Source organism: Ostrea edulis, chromosome 3, assembly GCF_947568905.1.
Source record: "Ostrea edulis chromosome 3, xbOstEdul1.1, whole genome shotgun sequence".
In the NCBI taxonomy this organism is placed as follows: Eukaryota; Metazoa; Mollusca; class Bivalvia; order Ostreida; family Ostreidae; genus Ostrea; species Ostrea edulis.
In genome coordinates this window covers 15,194,508-15,209,962 of record NC_079166.1, presented here as the reverse complement: position 1 = coordinate 15,209,962, position 15,455 = coordinate 15,194,508, and the positions used below count along the sequence as shown (strand labels likewise).

Below are 15,455 nucleotides of genomic sequence, written 5' to 3'. Positions count from 1 at the left end.
AGAACAACTACTGTACATGACAGTTGTAATTCATTAGAATAAGAATCTTGCAAATTAATTGTAAAAACACAACTAAATGTACTGTGCATGTAGAATACGATAGTTGTAATTGGTTAATATGAGAATCTTTCCTGTTCTACAAAATTTTATTGAATTAAAATGAAAAATTTTTACTCTTTGTATGATTATGAAAAAATATGTCTCTGTTGCACACACATATATATTTGTAAAGACACATGTAGCTAAAATGTTTTGTGAAACACTGATATGCCCTCAAATAACACATTATTTTTAAAGGATGAAAAAAAAAATTCACTGGAAAAATCTCTCCACAAGTATGAGATATGACAGCCCAGGTCAATAATTTACCCATTCAGAAATTATGTCCAGTGTTAAAGTTTTTTGTCATAGACAAATGGACAGACTGACAAACTAAAAACTATATTATATAATGCCCAAATCTAGATTCATAACTATATAATTATGCATATATACCTAGCACAGCAGTTGATGCTTCTGGTTCTGATGATGTGGTACATGTACCAGTTGACGGAACTGATCTGATTGTTGGAGCTGCAAAAGTTAACAAAAAACATATGCAGTTACCATTATAAATAAATTCATGTAAATAATGTATACTTTTTGTTTTAATTACCAAATAGGCACTGTTAGATTTTAGATGCAAAATTGACTTCATATATATGGCAGTTCCAAAACTTTTCCTTCAAAATAAGGGAAAAAAATATACCATCTGTGTCAACCCCTCCCTCTAGGCCATGGATGTTTGGCTCTGCTTCAGAAAGGCGGAGGAAAGTCTTCTCCCCTTGTGTCAATGGGGGAAGTGGAGGTCCCCCTCCCGTCTTTGGCCTTTTAATGCTGTCCAACTTTTCCTTGCCTATTATTTTGAAATAAATGTGAATATCAAATATATATTTAAAATAATTTAATTAATTTCTAAATAAAAAAAAAAAAAACAATTCAAAATCGATTACCATTTGTTAATTAAAAATTAATTTCATAAAATGTATATTTTACATGTCTGTGCCATGTGATAAAGTATTTTTTTAAATTACTTCTTGATTTAACGTTGTAATACTTCTTCTTTGCTTCCTCCCAGGTCCGTTTTCTAGTGTCAAATCTTCTGTAATAAAATGTAAATATACATATTCAAATTCTATTTGTTTGGATCCACTCCTCCATTTTAAATACCGTATTAGTTCTATAAATAGAATTTAGCAGCGATTAGATTACGGGAGAAAATTGAAATGGCTAGATGTATTCTAGACAAACACCGGTACTATAATTGACAGAGAGATAACATTGCTTTTTATGCCACTTATTTTTTTTTTTTTACAAGGTAAGTAGTAAACTTGAACATCTGGGGGTTTCCCCTAATTTATTTTAAGGTCTGGATACCGAACTCATTTCTCCAATTTTCAATCTTGTTCGATCCCAATTAGACCTATGTGCCCTTAAATTTTCATCCTACGGGAGTCAGAAATAAATGATATAATTTTGTTTTACTGCAATGATATAATTATTCATAATATTTGTTTACACATAGGGGCCTACCGGAAAGAGAAATAAAACATAATCGGGGCCTACACTGTATATATATATATATATATATATATATATATATATATATATAACTTATACATGATCGGGGCTTTGTCTGAATGATTAACTGTGCACGTGTTCTGCTAATCATACTGAAATGTATCAGAACATTTCTTCATTCAGTTAGAATTATTAGTTTATATTTTACCATATAGATCTAGCTTAGTCGAACGTTTTAATCTATTCACGAGTCGAAGTGGTTGGGAAATCAGTGAACAGGAACAGCGGACAAAAAAAAAATAATAATACAAAAATAGATGCATGGATCTTATTCTGATAATCCTTTATAAACTTCACATAATATATTACTTACGAACTGAGTTTATCGGCAATTGTCTGCCACTCCTTTTCTTTTATTAATTTCCCCTTTACTGCACCGCTCCCTTTGAACGATCCGAACAACGTATTGGCTCTCAATTTTACCTCTTCGATGAGAGCGACCTCTTCATCAACCCCCCAATTCTGTCCCCGTTTCTTCTCCGTGTTCATGTTGCCAAGTTGACGAACAATAACAAAGCAGACGATAATAATATGCTAATTATGTTTTTATTTACGTGTTACTAAGTATATGTTTCTTACCCTTTGGCACAAAAGAGCTCCATTAGGCCGCTTCAAACATTGAAAAAAAATCCGCGAAAACGTTCTCGCGATAATATAAATTTGATAATATTCTCAACTCAGCTCTTGAGAATTACTCAGCTAAGAATATTCTCAAATCGATTTATGACGGCCGATTTGAGAATATTCTTAGCTGAGTAATTCTCAAGAGTTGAGTTGAGAATTTTTTTGAGAATTCTCAAAGTTTTATGACGGCAGAAGTTGTTCCCATCCTGATCATGGTCTATGCGTTTGACAACAACTATGACTTCGTACAGTAATAATACAATTTAATAGGCCTACTAATCAGCTGATCAAGGACTTCAAAGGGGGATTTTATACGAGAAATTGTGTGGGTAAAAACTAGTGAAAAATACCTTTTCAGGTGTCTAGAAGCAAGTCAGTAAGTTCTTGCCATGACATCATTACAACAAGTATCAGTGTCAATCTTTTATTTGCTTCGCGTAAGCAACGTTAGTGGAAAACATGAAAAATTATCGCATAATAAAATGGCTTGAAAACGAAACCGGAAGTGCCTTTTAACCGATTAGGAAAGGTAACTCTTACAAAAAATATGGCGGCCGTAATACTGGATAGGTCTATTTAGAGCCTCCTTTTTTCGCCACAAATTTACAAGGCATTACTGGCATATATAATAACCTGCACAGGACTTATTAAGAAGATACTATAGTTTTATAATTTTATATTCCGTCTGGTTTCCCAAAAGGGCTGAGTATTATGGACAATACATGGTTTTCTTATTCCCCTCCCCATTTTTTGGAAAAGAGGGGGGGGGGGGTCAAAGGAGAAGTCTAACACAATTATAATGATCAAAGAAAAAAAACCAACCTAATACCGGTATACGCAATCTATTTAAAATCAGATCCTAAAATACGCTCACAATCGCTACAATAGGATCAGATCTACTTACGCAGAGTATACGGCGCGGATATAAGAAGTCTGATTTTAATTAGATTGCCGGTATACGATGTTTGAGTCCAACATTCATGTTTTAACGGCATCTCTCTCTCTTTCCCTCTCACTCTTTCTCTCTAGCAAATGGTGTACACGCAGTTGCTTACTTCAATGGGTGCTCGGGTATAGGCAGGCATACGCGCCAGTTGTTTAATGCGCATTGTGTCTATTATGATCAGTGATAGATAATACTAGTATTTACACTCTAAAAATGGTGTTTAGATCCTAAACACAAAGTTAAACACATTTCTTGTGTACAGTTTTGAACGCGTTCTAAATCTAAACATGTTTAACACTTTTTGTGTTTAGGTTTTAAACATGTTTAACACTTTTTACGTTTATGTTTTGAACATGTTCAACCCAATGTGTTTAGGTTTTGAACATGTTTAAATCTCTTTGTGTTTAGGTTTGGAACATGTCTAACTAATTGTGTTTAGGTTTTGAACATGTTTAATTCTTTTTATGTTTAGGTGTAGAACATGTTTAACCCTTATTATGTTTAGGTTTTGAACATGTTTACCCTTATTGTGTTTAGGTTTTGAACACGTTTACCTCTTTTGTGTTTAGGTTTTGAACATGTTTAGTTCTCCTTGTATTTAGGTCAATTACAAAATGATGTACTAACCTCATACATGCCAACTTTCCCGATTTAGGCGGGATCTTCCCGATTTTACCCTCCGGTCCCGCTTTCCCGATCGGGAAAGCAAAATTACCCTAAAATCCCGATTTGAAATTTTTTCCGACCAAAATTTCCGATTTCACGATTGAAAACGAGTTTGAAAGCGGGATAATCGTGAAATCTCGTGACCAGAATTGGAAATCCCGCGTCATTTCTGAACTGGCCAATCAGAAATCGGGACAATAGTCAGCCATTGCTGTTTACCTGTGTCGCATGGTGTCGGGTTGGTCTGCCTGTGTCGGGGTGTTTAAACCTTCTATTTAAAACTCAATCCACAGCATTAAAGAGTCTTAAATAGTAGCTTTCTCTTCTATTATAGGAGAATAACATTGCAAAATCTAACAAGAATATCCCTTGTATTACAAACTGTGTCTATGGGATCCATGATGTTTCAAATCGAACAATGCGGGTTTGCGCGGTTCTTCTCAAATTACATTGCAAGTCCGATAACTCTATTTCTATATTCTAATTGCCGAAACAACACGGTTGACAATTCCGCGATACATGTTAAAGACAAAACCATTAAAAATCACTTATGCACATATAAGAAGTAAACTATACATGGTTAAATATCATCCTGCAAGTACAATTTCAACAATTTTTTTGTCTTTGATATGCTAGTTTTCGCATAACAGGCACTGTCACATGTTGAATTAAAAAAAGGGGGGGGGGGGGGGCATCAATTGCAACTGATGTTCTCTTTCACAAGATTTAAATGAATTTTGTTCCAATGCAAAGTAAGAGTGATGCATTGGTTTAAATTAACACTAAAGGCACGTCTAATACCAGAGACAATGAATTACACTATTATGTATGTGTCCAGACCTGTTCAAGTTGAAATGGAATTCCAGATCAAAATTTTCTGGATACTCCTAAACTCTGCTCATTTCCAACAGGAAAGGGTTGAAGCCCATAGACGGCTCTTCTAATGGTTCCATCAATTTTGGATATCGACCTCGACAGTGTATACTTGCAACACGGCGTATGATGTACACTATGGTCACTATCGGGGCCTGGTACACTATAGCAGTTTGAAGTATGGCAATTCTGACATGCATGCAATTTTTTCTGCAATTCGAATTTCATTTACAGAAGACAGGAATATTCTACATGAAGACTGTAAAACTAATGTCAACAATGTTACTAAGCTTATCATGTTCAAAACCTAAACGCAGACGTTTAGGATTGTGTTTAGACGTTTAGGATTGTGTTTAGCCAGTGTTTAGCATGTTATTTTGTGTTTAGATACTGTATTTTTGCATAGCTAAACATGTTCTCAGTCTGAACATGTTTAGGGTAGAACATGTTTATTACACTTCGCGTTTAGGATATAAGCACAATCCTAAACACGTTTAGACCTAAACACGTTTAAAAAGTGTTCCAAACCTAAACATTGTTTTTAGAGTGTATATAAACAGTATCAGTTGAATATTTCCTGCAAGGCACTTTTTACTTTCTGTCCGGGGGAGGGGGTTTACACAAAGCGAATACACCACATATGGATATATACAAAATGCACAAATATAATATCGAAACTCGCAGTATTGAGCATTCCGTCAAAATTTTATTCTTCTCCATTCAAGATGAATAGGCCTATAGTATGTATGTATATTGATTAATTGAATATTGTTTAACGTCCCTCTCGATAATATTTCACTCATATGGAGACGTCACAACTGCCGGTGAAGGGCTGCAAAATTTAGGCATATGTTCGGCGCTTAGGGCATTTGAACAGGGAGGGATCTTTTTCGTGCCACACTTGCTGTGACACGGGACCTCGGTTTTGTGGTCTCATCCGAAGGATCGCCTCATTTATTGCCTCTTATGACAAGCAAGGAGTATATTAAGGACCTATTCTAACCCGGATCCCCAGGGGACACGATGTATTTATGTATATACTTGCAAAAGGAGAAAATGCATTTTATATTTGAATGGTTTTATTTTTTCATTAAGTTGGGGGGGGGGGGGGTGTCTTAAGTTTTCTTTCTCTTGTATAAACTATCGAATGATTTTTGTATTTTACAACAACTTTTAAGAGGGTTTCTTTGGGCAAAAGTGGATACAATGACACTGAATTGCCTTAACCAAGTGTTGAGGTGTACAAGCTTCGTATCGCTCAGTCGTACAGCCCCGAACACATTGACGGGATTTTTGTGTGTGGAGAAATCTGAGCCTGATAGTGGTGAGTGAGAGTGTGTGTGAATATGGGTACATAAGAGACGGTCTTTTTGAGGCATGACACACACACACACACACACACACACACACACACACACACACACACACACACACACACACATATATATATATAAGAGAGAGAGAGAGAGAGAGAGAGAGAGAGAGAGAGAGAGAGAGAGAGAGAGAGAGAGAGAAGTATTTTGACTTCAAAATGTTTTCATGTTTTGTTCGTTTATTTTACGTCCTTTCGAGAAACTTTTCACTCAAATTGAGAGGTCATCAGCTGTATGTGAAGTAACACATATAAAACCTATGCTTAGCACTCAAAGTTATATAGCATTGCATATAGCATTGCAACGTGCCAACGCCTGTTGTGACACAGGACCTCCCTTTTTAAGGTCATGAAAAACTGAAGATAACGAATAGTGATCGATCTGCATAATTCCTTTAAAGAATACAGAATAAAGAGTAGGGCAAACACGGACCCCTGGACACACTCGAGGTGGCATCACTTTTGTCGAGGAGCACATGTATGTCTACATCTCAGGTTCGACGTGGTCATGGCATGAGCGGGGTTCGAACTCGCTATACCCCCCGGTTACGAAGCAATTGCTCTACCACTGATCTCCGTAACCGTTTCATGATTATCTCCCCTTTGAAGTTGTGTTTCTAGTTTCTCAGATACACTGCGTTTTTTCCTGAGTATACCTATGAAATAACATTTTGCTCCAAATACCACGCATAGAACATTGAGAATATACATTTATGATGTTTTATCATCAAAGTTCATGGAATATTGCGTATATCAATTAAAAACAAATACCGATGAATTCCATTGTGTTCCGATTCGTGAAGAATTACATTGGTCCTCTTCTGAGGCACCTGATCCCACCTCTGGTGTGTCCAGGGGTCCGTGTTTGCCCAACTATCTATTTTGTATTGCTTGTAGGAGTTATGAGATTGATCACTGTTCGTTATCTTCACCTTGCATTGGTGATAACCCAAACCTCGCATAAAATTCAATGATTTGAATTTGAGCCACCTTTGATGTCGTCATATTTTTTTCCGAATGCACGCAAGACTCTAACAAATATAAACACATTTTTTCTTAAAATCCGCCACAATGAAGGAAGTTGGAGAGAGAGAGATAAGAAATCGCTGTTACCGGTATATAAATGTTTCTTTGACTTGATGTTCGGACCATTATTTCCGCACCAGAAAAGCTTTCCGCGAATACCTGCAGTTTTTGCCCCTACCCATGCATATCTGATGTGGTTTCAATTTCCATTTAATACCCATTCAAATCAGTACAAAACCCAATAATTTCGCATTTATTAAGAATTATTACTTCTCTGTGTGATACAATTTTTATTTTCCTACTCAAAACATCGCTTGGGGAGAACTCTCGTATATTACGTCAAAATTAACGTCAAAGTTGATGACGTCGACAGTTTAATATAGAGTTTTCCGTTGAATATATTACAGCTGCTATGGTAGATAAAGAATAAATGGCACATTCTCAAATACCAGATTTAGTATTTTGGTGAATTTTCTTGACAGGGCAGATTTTGGCTAAAACCGTACCTGCATGTCGGTTATTTCTTAAAGAAAAGGGTTGTAAAATATTTTGTTCTACGTAAGTGCATATAAGTCACTTTTTAAAGCTACATGTTTAAGTTTGTTCGCTGTTTTTTTTTTTACAGCTACGGCGAGGCACTCAACGTCAGATCGTACTTTCTGTATTAACCGTTCGGTTATTGCCATCCACTGGCGATTCTTAACATCATTCGTCAACGAGGGGGTAAATTTCCCTTCTTGACTCTTATGTTTTCCGCCACAGCTCCCACCAGGGCTTCAATATCTCAAACACTCCAATTCTGCTTTCGTTTGATCATGTTGTTGTTGACAAACGACATGCGAAACTATAAACTGCGCATGAGCAGTCAAAACGAAAGTACGTAGTCAAGGAAGCTTTTTCTTGTAAGTGAACTCGTGGACGGCAATCGCAAATTTTGTCGTGCGATTATTTTTGTAATTATCAGTGCGTTCGTGAAACTGAAATATATTCATCTTAAAAAAACTTATTAACCTAAAATCTTACGATACAACGTAAGATTTTTTGTGAAAAGTACTACTGATTGATGTCGTTCTAGTGATCAAAAGAAGTTAAATTGTGTACATATTGTAAGACCTTTTTCAGATTTCTTTTCTATTATACATTCAGTAGACTAGTTGTATATATATATAATTACATAGTTTTTTTTTTTTCAATTAACTTAATTTTATAAGATTTACTTGTTTTACTCGTAGATTTGTAGTAATGTTCAATATATCTATTTCTACATATTGTATCAGCTCAAAACAATTGATATTAAAAGCATGATTAATGGAATTATTGGAATAATAATTATGCAATTCAGTTCATCAATATTTACTGTTCTATTGCCTCTAAAATCTGATGAAAAATAGCTGGAGTTGATTTATATCTACCTGTCAAGAAAAGTGTCTAAGTAAAGGATACAGGGCCGTAACTGCCGATGAGGCAGACGAGGCAACTGCCTCGTCTGATTTTTTGGCAAAAAAGAAAATAAAATTATATAAATGTTATATTATAGGATATATGTTTAAAATGAAGACAAGCACCTTTGTCTTTGACACCATATTACGATTCTTTACATAGTACAAATGAAACACAAACATGATAAATTGGGATTTAAAAAGTGTCATTTTCAGTCGTAAAGTCAATCGGCGGCCCCCAATCCCCTGCCTCCCCTGATTTAGAACCCTACTTACGGCCCTGGGATATAAGCCAAAAACTGTCCATTCTGTGAGAGAAAGAACTGATCGAGGCCCGTAGGGCCGATATCAGTTCTTTCTCTCACAGAATGGACAGTTTGAGGCTTATATCCTACTTAAAACATTACATCTTTTGTTCTAAGAATGGACAGACTCAGGTAAACCCATTGACAATGATAATTATGAATAAAGCTATTTTGAATAGTCTGAAAATATAACCAGTCTTGCGTAGAATTCTGTTTCGTTTGTTCACTTATTGGACAGTGTCAGGTGAGTAGTCTTCTACTGCAGGTTTTTTCCCCACTATTTCTATAGTACTGAGCCATATCAACATGTCTTCCTCTGATGGGGAGAGCATTTTCATTGCACAATAAAATTTAAGGATTTTAGTGAAAGTACTGCAACTATGCGTTATATTCTGGATATGGAGGGTGTGAAAGTTATAGAGCCCAATTTTGATCTGAAAAGCATTGTGTTTTCGAATATTTGGATGAGGAAATAATTAACGCCAGCCAAAAGAACCCAATACGCCTATCTCGTGAAATGAAATTATTCATGAAAGCGAAAATAATAATTCAGAATTAGGATATGCTAATAAAAAAAACATAACAAAGCGTTGTGAAGAAGTTTCGGAATGTGTCTCTGAATCCAGCGAAATTGAAATACAGTATGGAAATATGTCTTTCAAATTTAAGGTTTGATGCGATATAGTAATGGCCAATGGAATTAAAAAATTGTGAATCTTACGAGTTGAAGCAGATAATTCTACTAAAAGGAAATATCGTTTTGAAGTGTTTCAGTGATTTTTCCGATATCTGTGTTGATTCTTACTTGTAGGGAATTTAAAATTAAATTTGTATCTCTTTGACAAATGTATTGTCTTTCTCTTATTTTCAGCCTACCTGTAGACGTCTAGTAAGTTATTGGGTTTACCTGTCACTGTCCAATAAGTTGACAATTACTGTCCTTTATTTTTTAGAACGGACAGTATATGTCCATTCTTAAAAATAATGGACAGTAATTGTCAACTTATTGGACACATACAGGTAACCTTTTCACTACAAGTGGACTTTGATTTAAACAGTATTCTATTATGAATAACATAATAAGGATTAGGCAGCAGGCAATGCCTATGTAAGCTTTCTCCTTTAAGGTACAAGGTAAAGTCCATATAATTATACACACAAGAAATTACAATATAGATATGAAGTAAAAGGATAATAAGTCATTACAAATATAATGATTATGTAAGTATTATGATTTCTTGATATGAATAATAGGCTAACAAAATAGAAATGTGGGGTGGTTAATGGGATCTAAATGACATACAAAAGAGAAAAAATGAAATCAAATAAAAATAGTGGAAGAAAAACGAATAAGTACAACAGGAGGAAAAAAAAGATTGAGAGTACCGACTCAACATGATAAAAATAGACATACATAACAAATACACATGTATTAAATGCATTTTTAAAATCGTTTGCTTTCTATAATATATTTCTGAACATATTCAAAAATCTTTATGTTATCTTTGAACCCAAGAGTCTCATCACCACTCAGCAATAACTTTAATGATATGGGAACTTATAGTTGCATTGCATTTATTGACTCTAAAAGACCAATTCTTTGTACTGAGTACTGAACATATTCAAAGAAAAAATGATAAGCATTTTCAGCACGGTGACCACACAAATCACAAGTAGCATCATCTCGTAGAAATTGACTATGTAAGTCAATATTTAGATTACTAGCATTATTTCTCAATTGGCAATGCCAGATGTTTGCATTGCGTTTACCCTGATTAAACAGTTTATTTGGTTTATTGTAGTACATATTTTTTATAGCAGTTTTAAATGATGTTAAAGTAGGAAGGTTTCTAATATGGGCGGGTAGGTCATTCCATAGTTTAATTGTTGAAGGTACAAAGCTATTCATATATGATGAGGTCCTAACTTGAGGAAGAATAAATTTAAGATTATCATAGTTTCTCAATTGATATAAATTTTGTGGAGGAATGAAAGGCATCAAAAGTTCTTGAAGATATTGAGGGGCAATTCCATATACTATTTTGTAAAATAAAATAAGTTTATGAACTTTTCTTCTGGTTGATAAGCTATCTCAGCCCAATTCATCATATAGTACTGACCTGGAAGAATTTACTCTCATTCCAGTGATTATTCTTGCTGCAGAAACCTGAACATTCTCTAGTAAATTAGATTCTCTTTCTGTACAATTATCCCAAACTAAATTACCATATTCAAAAACAGGGTGAATAAAAGAAAAATAATTTTTTATCAAAGATTGCCTAATTAAAGTATATTTCGGCATACGTAAGATGTTTAGTCTATTAGATGCCTTTTCATAAATATCTAATATGTGTGATCTCCAAGTGCCATCAGATTGAAATTTTAATCCTAAATGAGTATGATTTTCTGTGTTCATAACTTCCGGACCATTATAACCAAATTTTACTATAGGATGTGAGATATGTCTTCTTGTGATATCTAGATTGATTGTTTTTTGTGGATTAAAACCCACAGCCCATTTTATGGACCATTGCTTTATTTTCTCAAGATCATTTGTTAGTGAATTAGCTGTTGTTATTATGTCATCATCAACAATAACATACAAAGAAGTGTCATCCGCAAAAAGTCTTACACTATTTGACAGTTCATCAGATATGTCATTTATATATAACAAAAACAAAAATGGTCCTAAAACAGACCCTTGAGGAACTCCAGAATTTGTAGTTCTAGAAGAAGAAGTAAATCCATCTACGACAACTTTTTGAGATCTATTAGTTAGATAGTTATCAACCCATTTAATAATTTGTTCAGATATACAGTAGAGTTTTAACTTAAATAGAATACCTTTGTGCCAGAATCTATCGAAGGCTTTAGATATATCACAGAAAATAAACCTTGCATCTTTACCTTTGTCGAGACTTGAAATAATAGAGTTGTATATTTCAACACGTTGGTTTGTGGTTGAGTCCCCAGGTTGGAATCCAGACTGATATTTGTAGATAATGTTGTTGTCTAAGACGTTGTTGTAAAGATGCTTGGATATGATTTTTTCCAGTATTTTACAAAGAGCTGACGTGACTGATATTGGCCTATAGTTGTTTACATTTTGTGCACTACCTTTATTTTTGTACATTGGTGTAATTTGAGCTATCTTCTATAATCTTGGAAGTTTACTCAGGGATAATGATAGACTGAATAATTTTGTAAATTGATGAGGCTATATTTTTTTTAGGATTCTAGGTGGTAAACCATCAGGACCCGGAGGTTTGTTAATATTCAATACCAATAGTTGATCAAGTACTTGTTCAGATATACTGATATCATCAAGAGGATGATGCATAGGAGGTCCTGGACCATGTAGTAGTATATCAGGTTCTTGGTGCATGGTAGAGATATTGGCATAAAATGAATTAAGTGCATTGGCCAAGAAAGTATCTATTGGATGAAATAATGTTTTGCCTGATAATTTAATAGGTGGCATAGGCTTGTGGTTGTTATTAAGTTTTGATAGAAATTTAATTATTCTCCACCATTTGCCTGGTGGAATGTTTTTGTTAATTTGTTCTGTAAGCTTTTTATTATAGTTTTCTCTAGAACGTCTTATTTCATCAATTACTTTATTTCTTAAAAATCTATATTTACTCCAATGTGATGGGTTTTTAGTTCTGACTGCTTTATGATGAATCCTATTTCTTTTCCTCATCAGACATCTAATTGCATTGGTCATGAAAACTTTGTCCGTGGGTCGAATAGTGACAATTTTTTAGGTATGTGGAGGTTGATACTGTTACTTGTAATGCGTATAAAGTTTGAATATACACCATCTAAATCAGCATTATTGAAAACCTCCTCATCCCAATTGCAGTTGTGTAAAGTATTGTTTAGACCTGTATAATCTGCTAATTTGAAGTATCTCATCTCCCTTTTATATGCATATTGTTTGTAAATAGGAAATCTAACTTCTATACCTATTGGAGAATGTGTGCTACAAAAATGGGGGGGGGGGGGGTAAAAGTGTTTAAAATAAGATTTGTATTGTTACTGAGAATTAGATCAATGCAAGTTCCAACATTAGTTGTAAAATTAGTTGGATCATGAATTACATTATGAAGATTCAATCGCTGTAGCATTAACTTGAATTTATGACTCTGTTCTGAGAGAATGTTGACATTAAAATCTCCTAGTAAAAATATAGGTAAAGCACTTTGCATAGCTTTCTCAACATTCAGACAAAAGTGGTCCCAATATTGAACTAATACATTGGGAGGCCTGTAAACGATTCCAACAAGAAATTTTTTACCGTTTGTATGAGTTTCAGTCCATATAATTTCTAAATCAGGGGAAAACAACTCATCTCGTACAACATAAGCAATTTTGTTTGATATGTACAGCGCAACACCACCACCATGTCTATTTCTATCTTTACGTATAGGATTATGATAACCTGGGATTTCTATATCTTCATTGCTTATTGTATTATCTAAATGGGTTTCACTAATACCAATAATGTCATAGCCAGATAGTTCAGCAGCAATAATATCTGTTTTTGGATATAAACTACATACATTATTGTGTACTATACTTAAAGTCTTCATACATGAATTCGAGGCTTTCAATACCTGCACACAGTAGTAAGCAGTTAACAACTAGTATTCCATAATGGTTATTGTTTGTAATTTTAGGACTATGAATGCAAAAAATAGAATGAAAATTTGTGATAAGTGCATCAAAAAAATAACGTACCATGACATCCAATTAGAAGTAATTTTAATTTTAAGATTAATCGAAAGTATCATAAACTTTTCCAAACTCAATCACTTTGGATGTCATAGATGAAGAAAACATGCTAATCGGAATTCGATTAGAATGGTATAAAAAAAAAGGGCCGGTACTGTAATAAACCATATAGACGAAAAAACAAACTTTGAACTAAACATATTTACAAAACAGAGAAGTTAAATATACAAATAACAAAGAATGTAGAAAAAATAAAAACTAACGGGTGAAAATGCAGTAAGAAGAAAACGAACACCAAAAAATCTGATTGGGGTGCATAAGCGGCCTCCATGGAAAACCCCAGAATGATTATAAAAAAATGAGTATAAAAAGTATATTACCTTAACTTTCAAAAGTATCATAAGAAGACGGGGAAATAAGAGGCTAATTAAATAATTAAATAATGATATACATGCAATTATAAACTACACAGAATGAGCTGCTAACATACATGTTAAATAATTCTATTATTAGACATGGAAAACACCTAGGCAATATAGCGACATATGACTGACTGTGTATTTAATGATAATATATATCAATATACATTATTCTTCAATTTCACAGTTGTAACCTTGGTTACTTTAAACTCCTCAAGGTCGCATAAGGTGGAGATTGTGACTTTTCGTCCGGTAAGGGTTTTGACTATGATCCGACCATTGTAGGTCCATACGCTGTCAATAGCACGCCCTTTGACAAGTTTTCTGGCTTCATAGCATATACCTGATCTTCTCCTAGTAAGAGCTTCATTGACGAAGATTTTGTATTTGTTTTGTTCATTGCCATTAAAGGTTTTTAAGTTACTTTTCCTAGAAAAGACATTTGCCCTGTCCCTATACGAATTGAATTGGACAATAATGTCACGCGGACGCTGGGTACGATATGACGAGACAGCTAATATGCCAACTCTGTGGGTTCTCCCAATTCGATCCAAATTGACAGACAATCCGTCAGGGCCCAATATATATTTATTTACCACATTCATGATGATCTTGTCTGTGTTCTCATTTTTCTCCTCAGGAATACCAGAGAATTTTAGACATGTGCGTCTTGAATATTGTTCAATGTCATCCATTCGCATCTCCATATTTTGAACCTGTTTTTCTAGATTGGATATCTTACTTTGGAGAACATCGTAAATTACATTTTTGAAGCAATCATTTTTCAGAATCAACTCAAATGTTTTTTTGGTAATTTGCTCATTTTTTGAAATGTTTTCTAGTACATCTTCTAGTTTTTCTAGCTCACTGTTGCTATTACTCATATCGATTGTGCCATTTGACACAGAGTAGTCACTTGAATCAATTTCTGATCTTAATCTTTTGTTTCCAGCTCCTGAATTACACACCTTTTTATTCTTATTGTGTTTGCCCATTGCGAAACAATTGGAAATTTTCACAAAAGTTATTCATATACGAAACAGAATGCACAAAAAGCCAAGTACACGTACAAAGTGAACTGGACCAGTCATGGAGATGTAACAGGAAGGGAGAAAATGCAACGGACCAGACCGGGATTCGAACCCGGGCCCCCTGAATTTCTAGTCAGGTGCTCTACCAACTGAGCTATCTGGCCACCGGCGATCGAACCCGGCTGACCGCTACAGAGAAGACGGTGATTTCTACTCACTGGTCATTGGTCATATTTCAATGTAAATTTCTGCTTCCAATCCCACTGTAAAACTTGTTACTCACATAAGTTCATGAAGTATCCACATCCTTACACACAATATAAAACTACTGACCATCTCATTACTGCATAAAGAATGTTTTAGCCATTTTTCCTCGGAGCTAACACTTTGTGTGTAT

At 34.4% G+C, this 15,455-nt stretch overlaps 1 protein-coding gene and 1 non-coding gene across 2 annotated transcripts; both read right to left on the bottom strand.

Moving 5' to 3' along the window:
• Positions 1-501: 501 nt before the first annotated feature.
• On the bottom strand, positions 502-2,279 carry LOC125676683 (uncharacterized). Its single transcript, XM_048914512.2, has 3 exons — positions 1,934-2,279; positions 1,074-1,141; positions 502-895 (listed from the first exon to the last, which is right to left on the bottom strand). The coding sequence occupies exons 1-3, from the start codon at positions 2,107-2,109 to the stop codon at positions 669-671; spliced, it is 471 nt and encodes a 156-aa protein (XP_048770469.2). The 5' UTR covers positions 2,110-2,279; the 3' UTR covers positions 502-668.
• Positions 2,280-15,149: 12,870 nt separating this feature from the next.
• Positions 15,150-15,222, bottom strand: Trnas-aga (transfer RNA serine (anticodon AGA)). The gene has a single exon. It is a non-coding gene; the product is annotated as a tRNA-Ser (tRNA).
• Between the last annotated feature and the right edge of the window lie 233 nt (positions 15,223-15,455).

Excerpts from the sequence above, each read along its gene's own strand:
- LOC125676683 (XM_048914512.2), bottom strand. The coding sequence starts at position 2,109 with ATGAACACGGAGAAGAAACGGGGACAGAATTGGGGGGTTGATGAAGAG. Across the intron at positions 1,142-1,933 it reads ATTGCCGATAAACTCAGTTC|AAGATTTGACACTAGAAAAC; the intron begins GTAAGTAATATA and ends ATTTTATTACAG. Across the intron at positions 896-1,073 it reads TTACAACGTTAAATCAAGAA|GCAAGGAAAAGTTGGACAGC; the intron begins GTAATTTAAAAA and ends TCAAAATAATAG.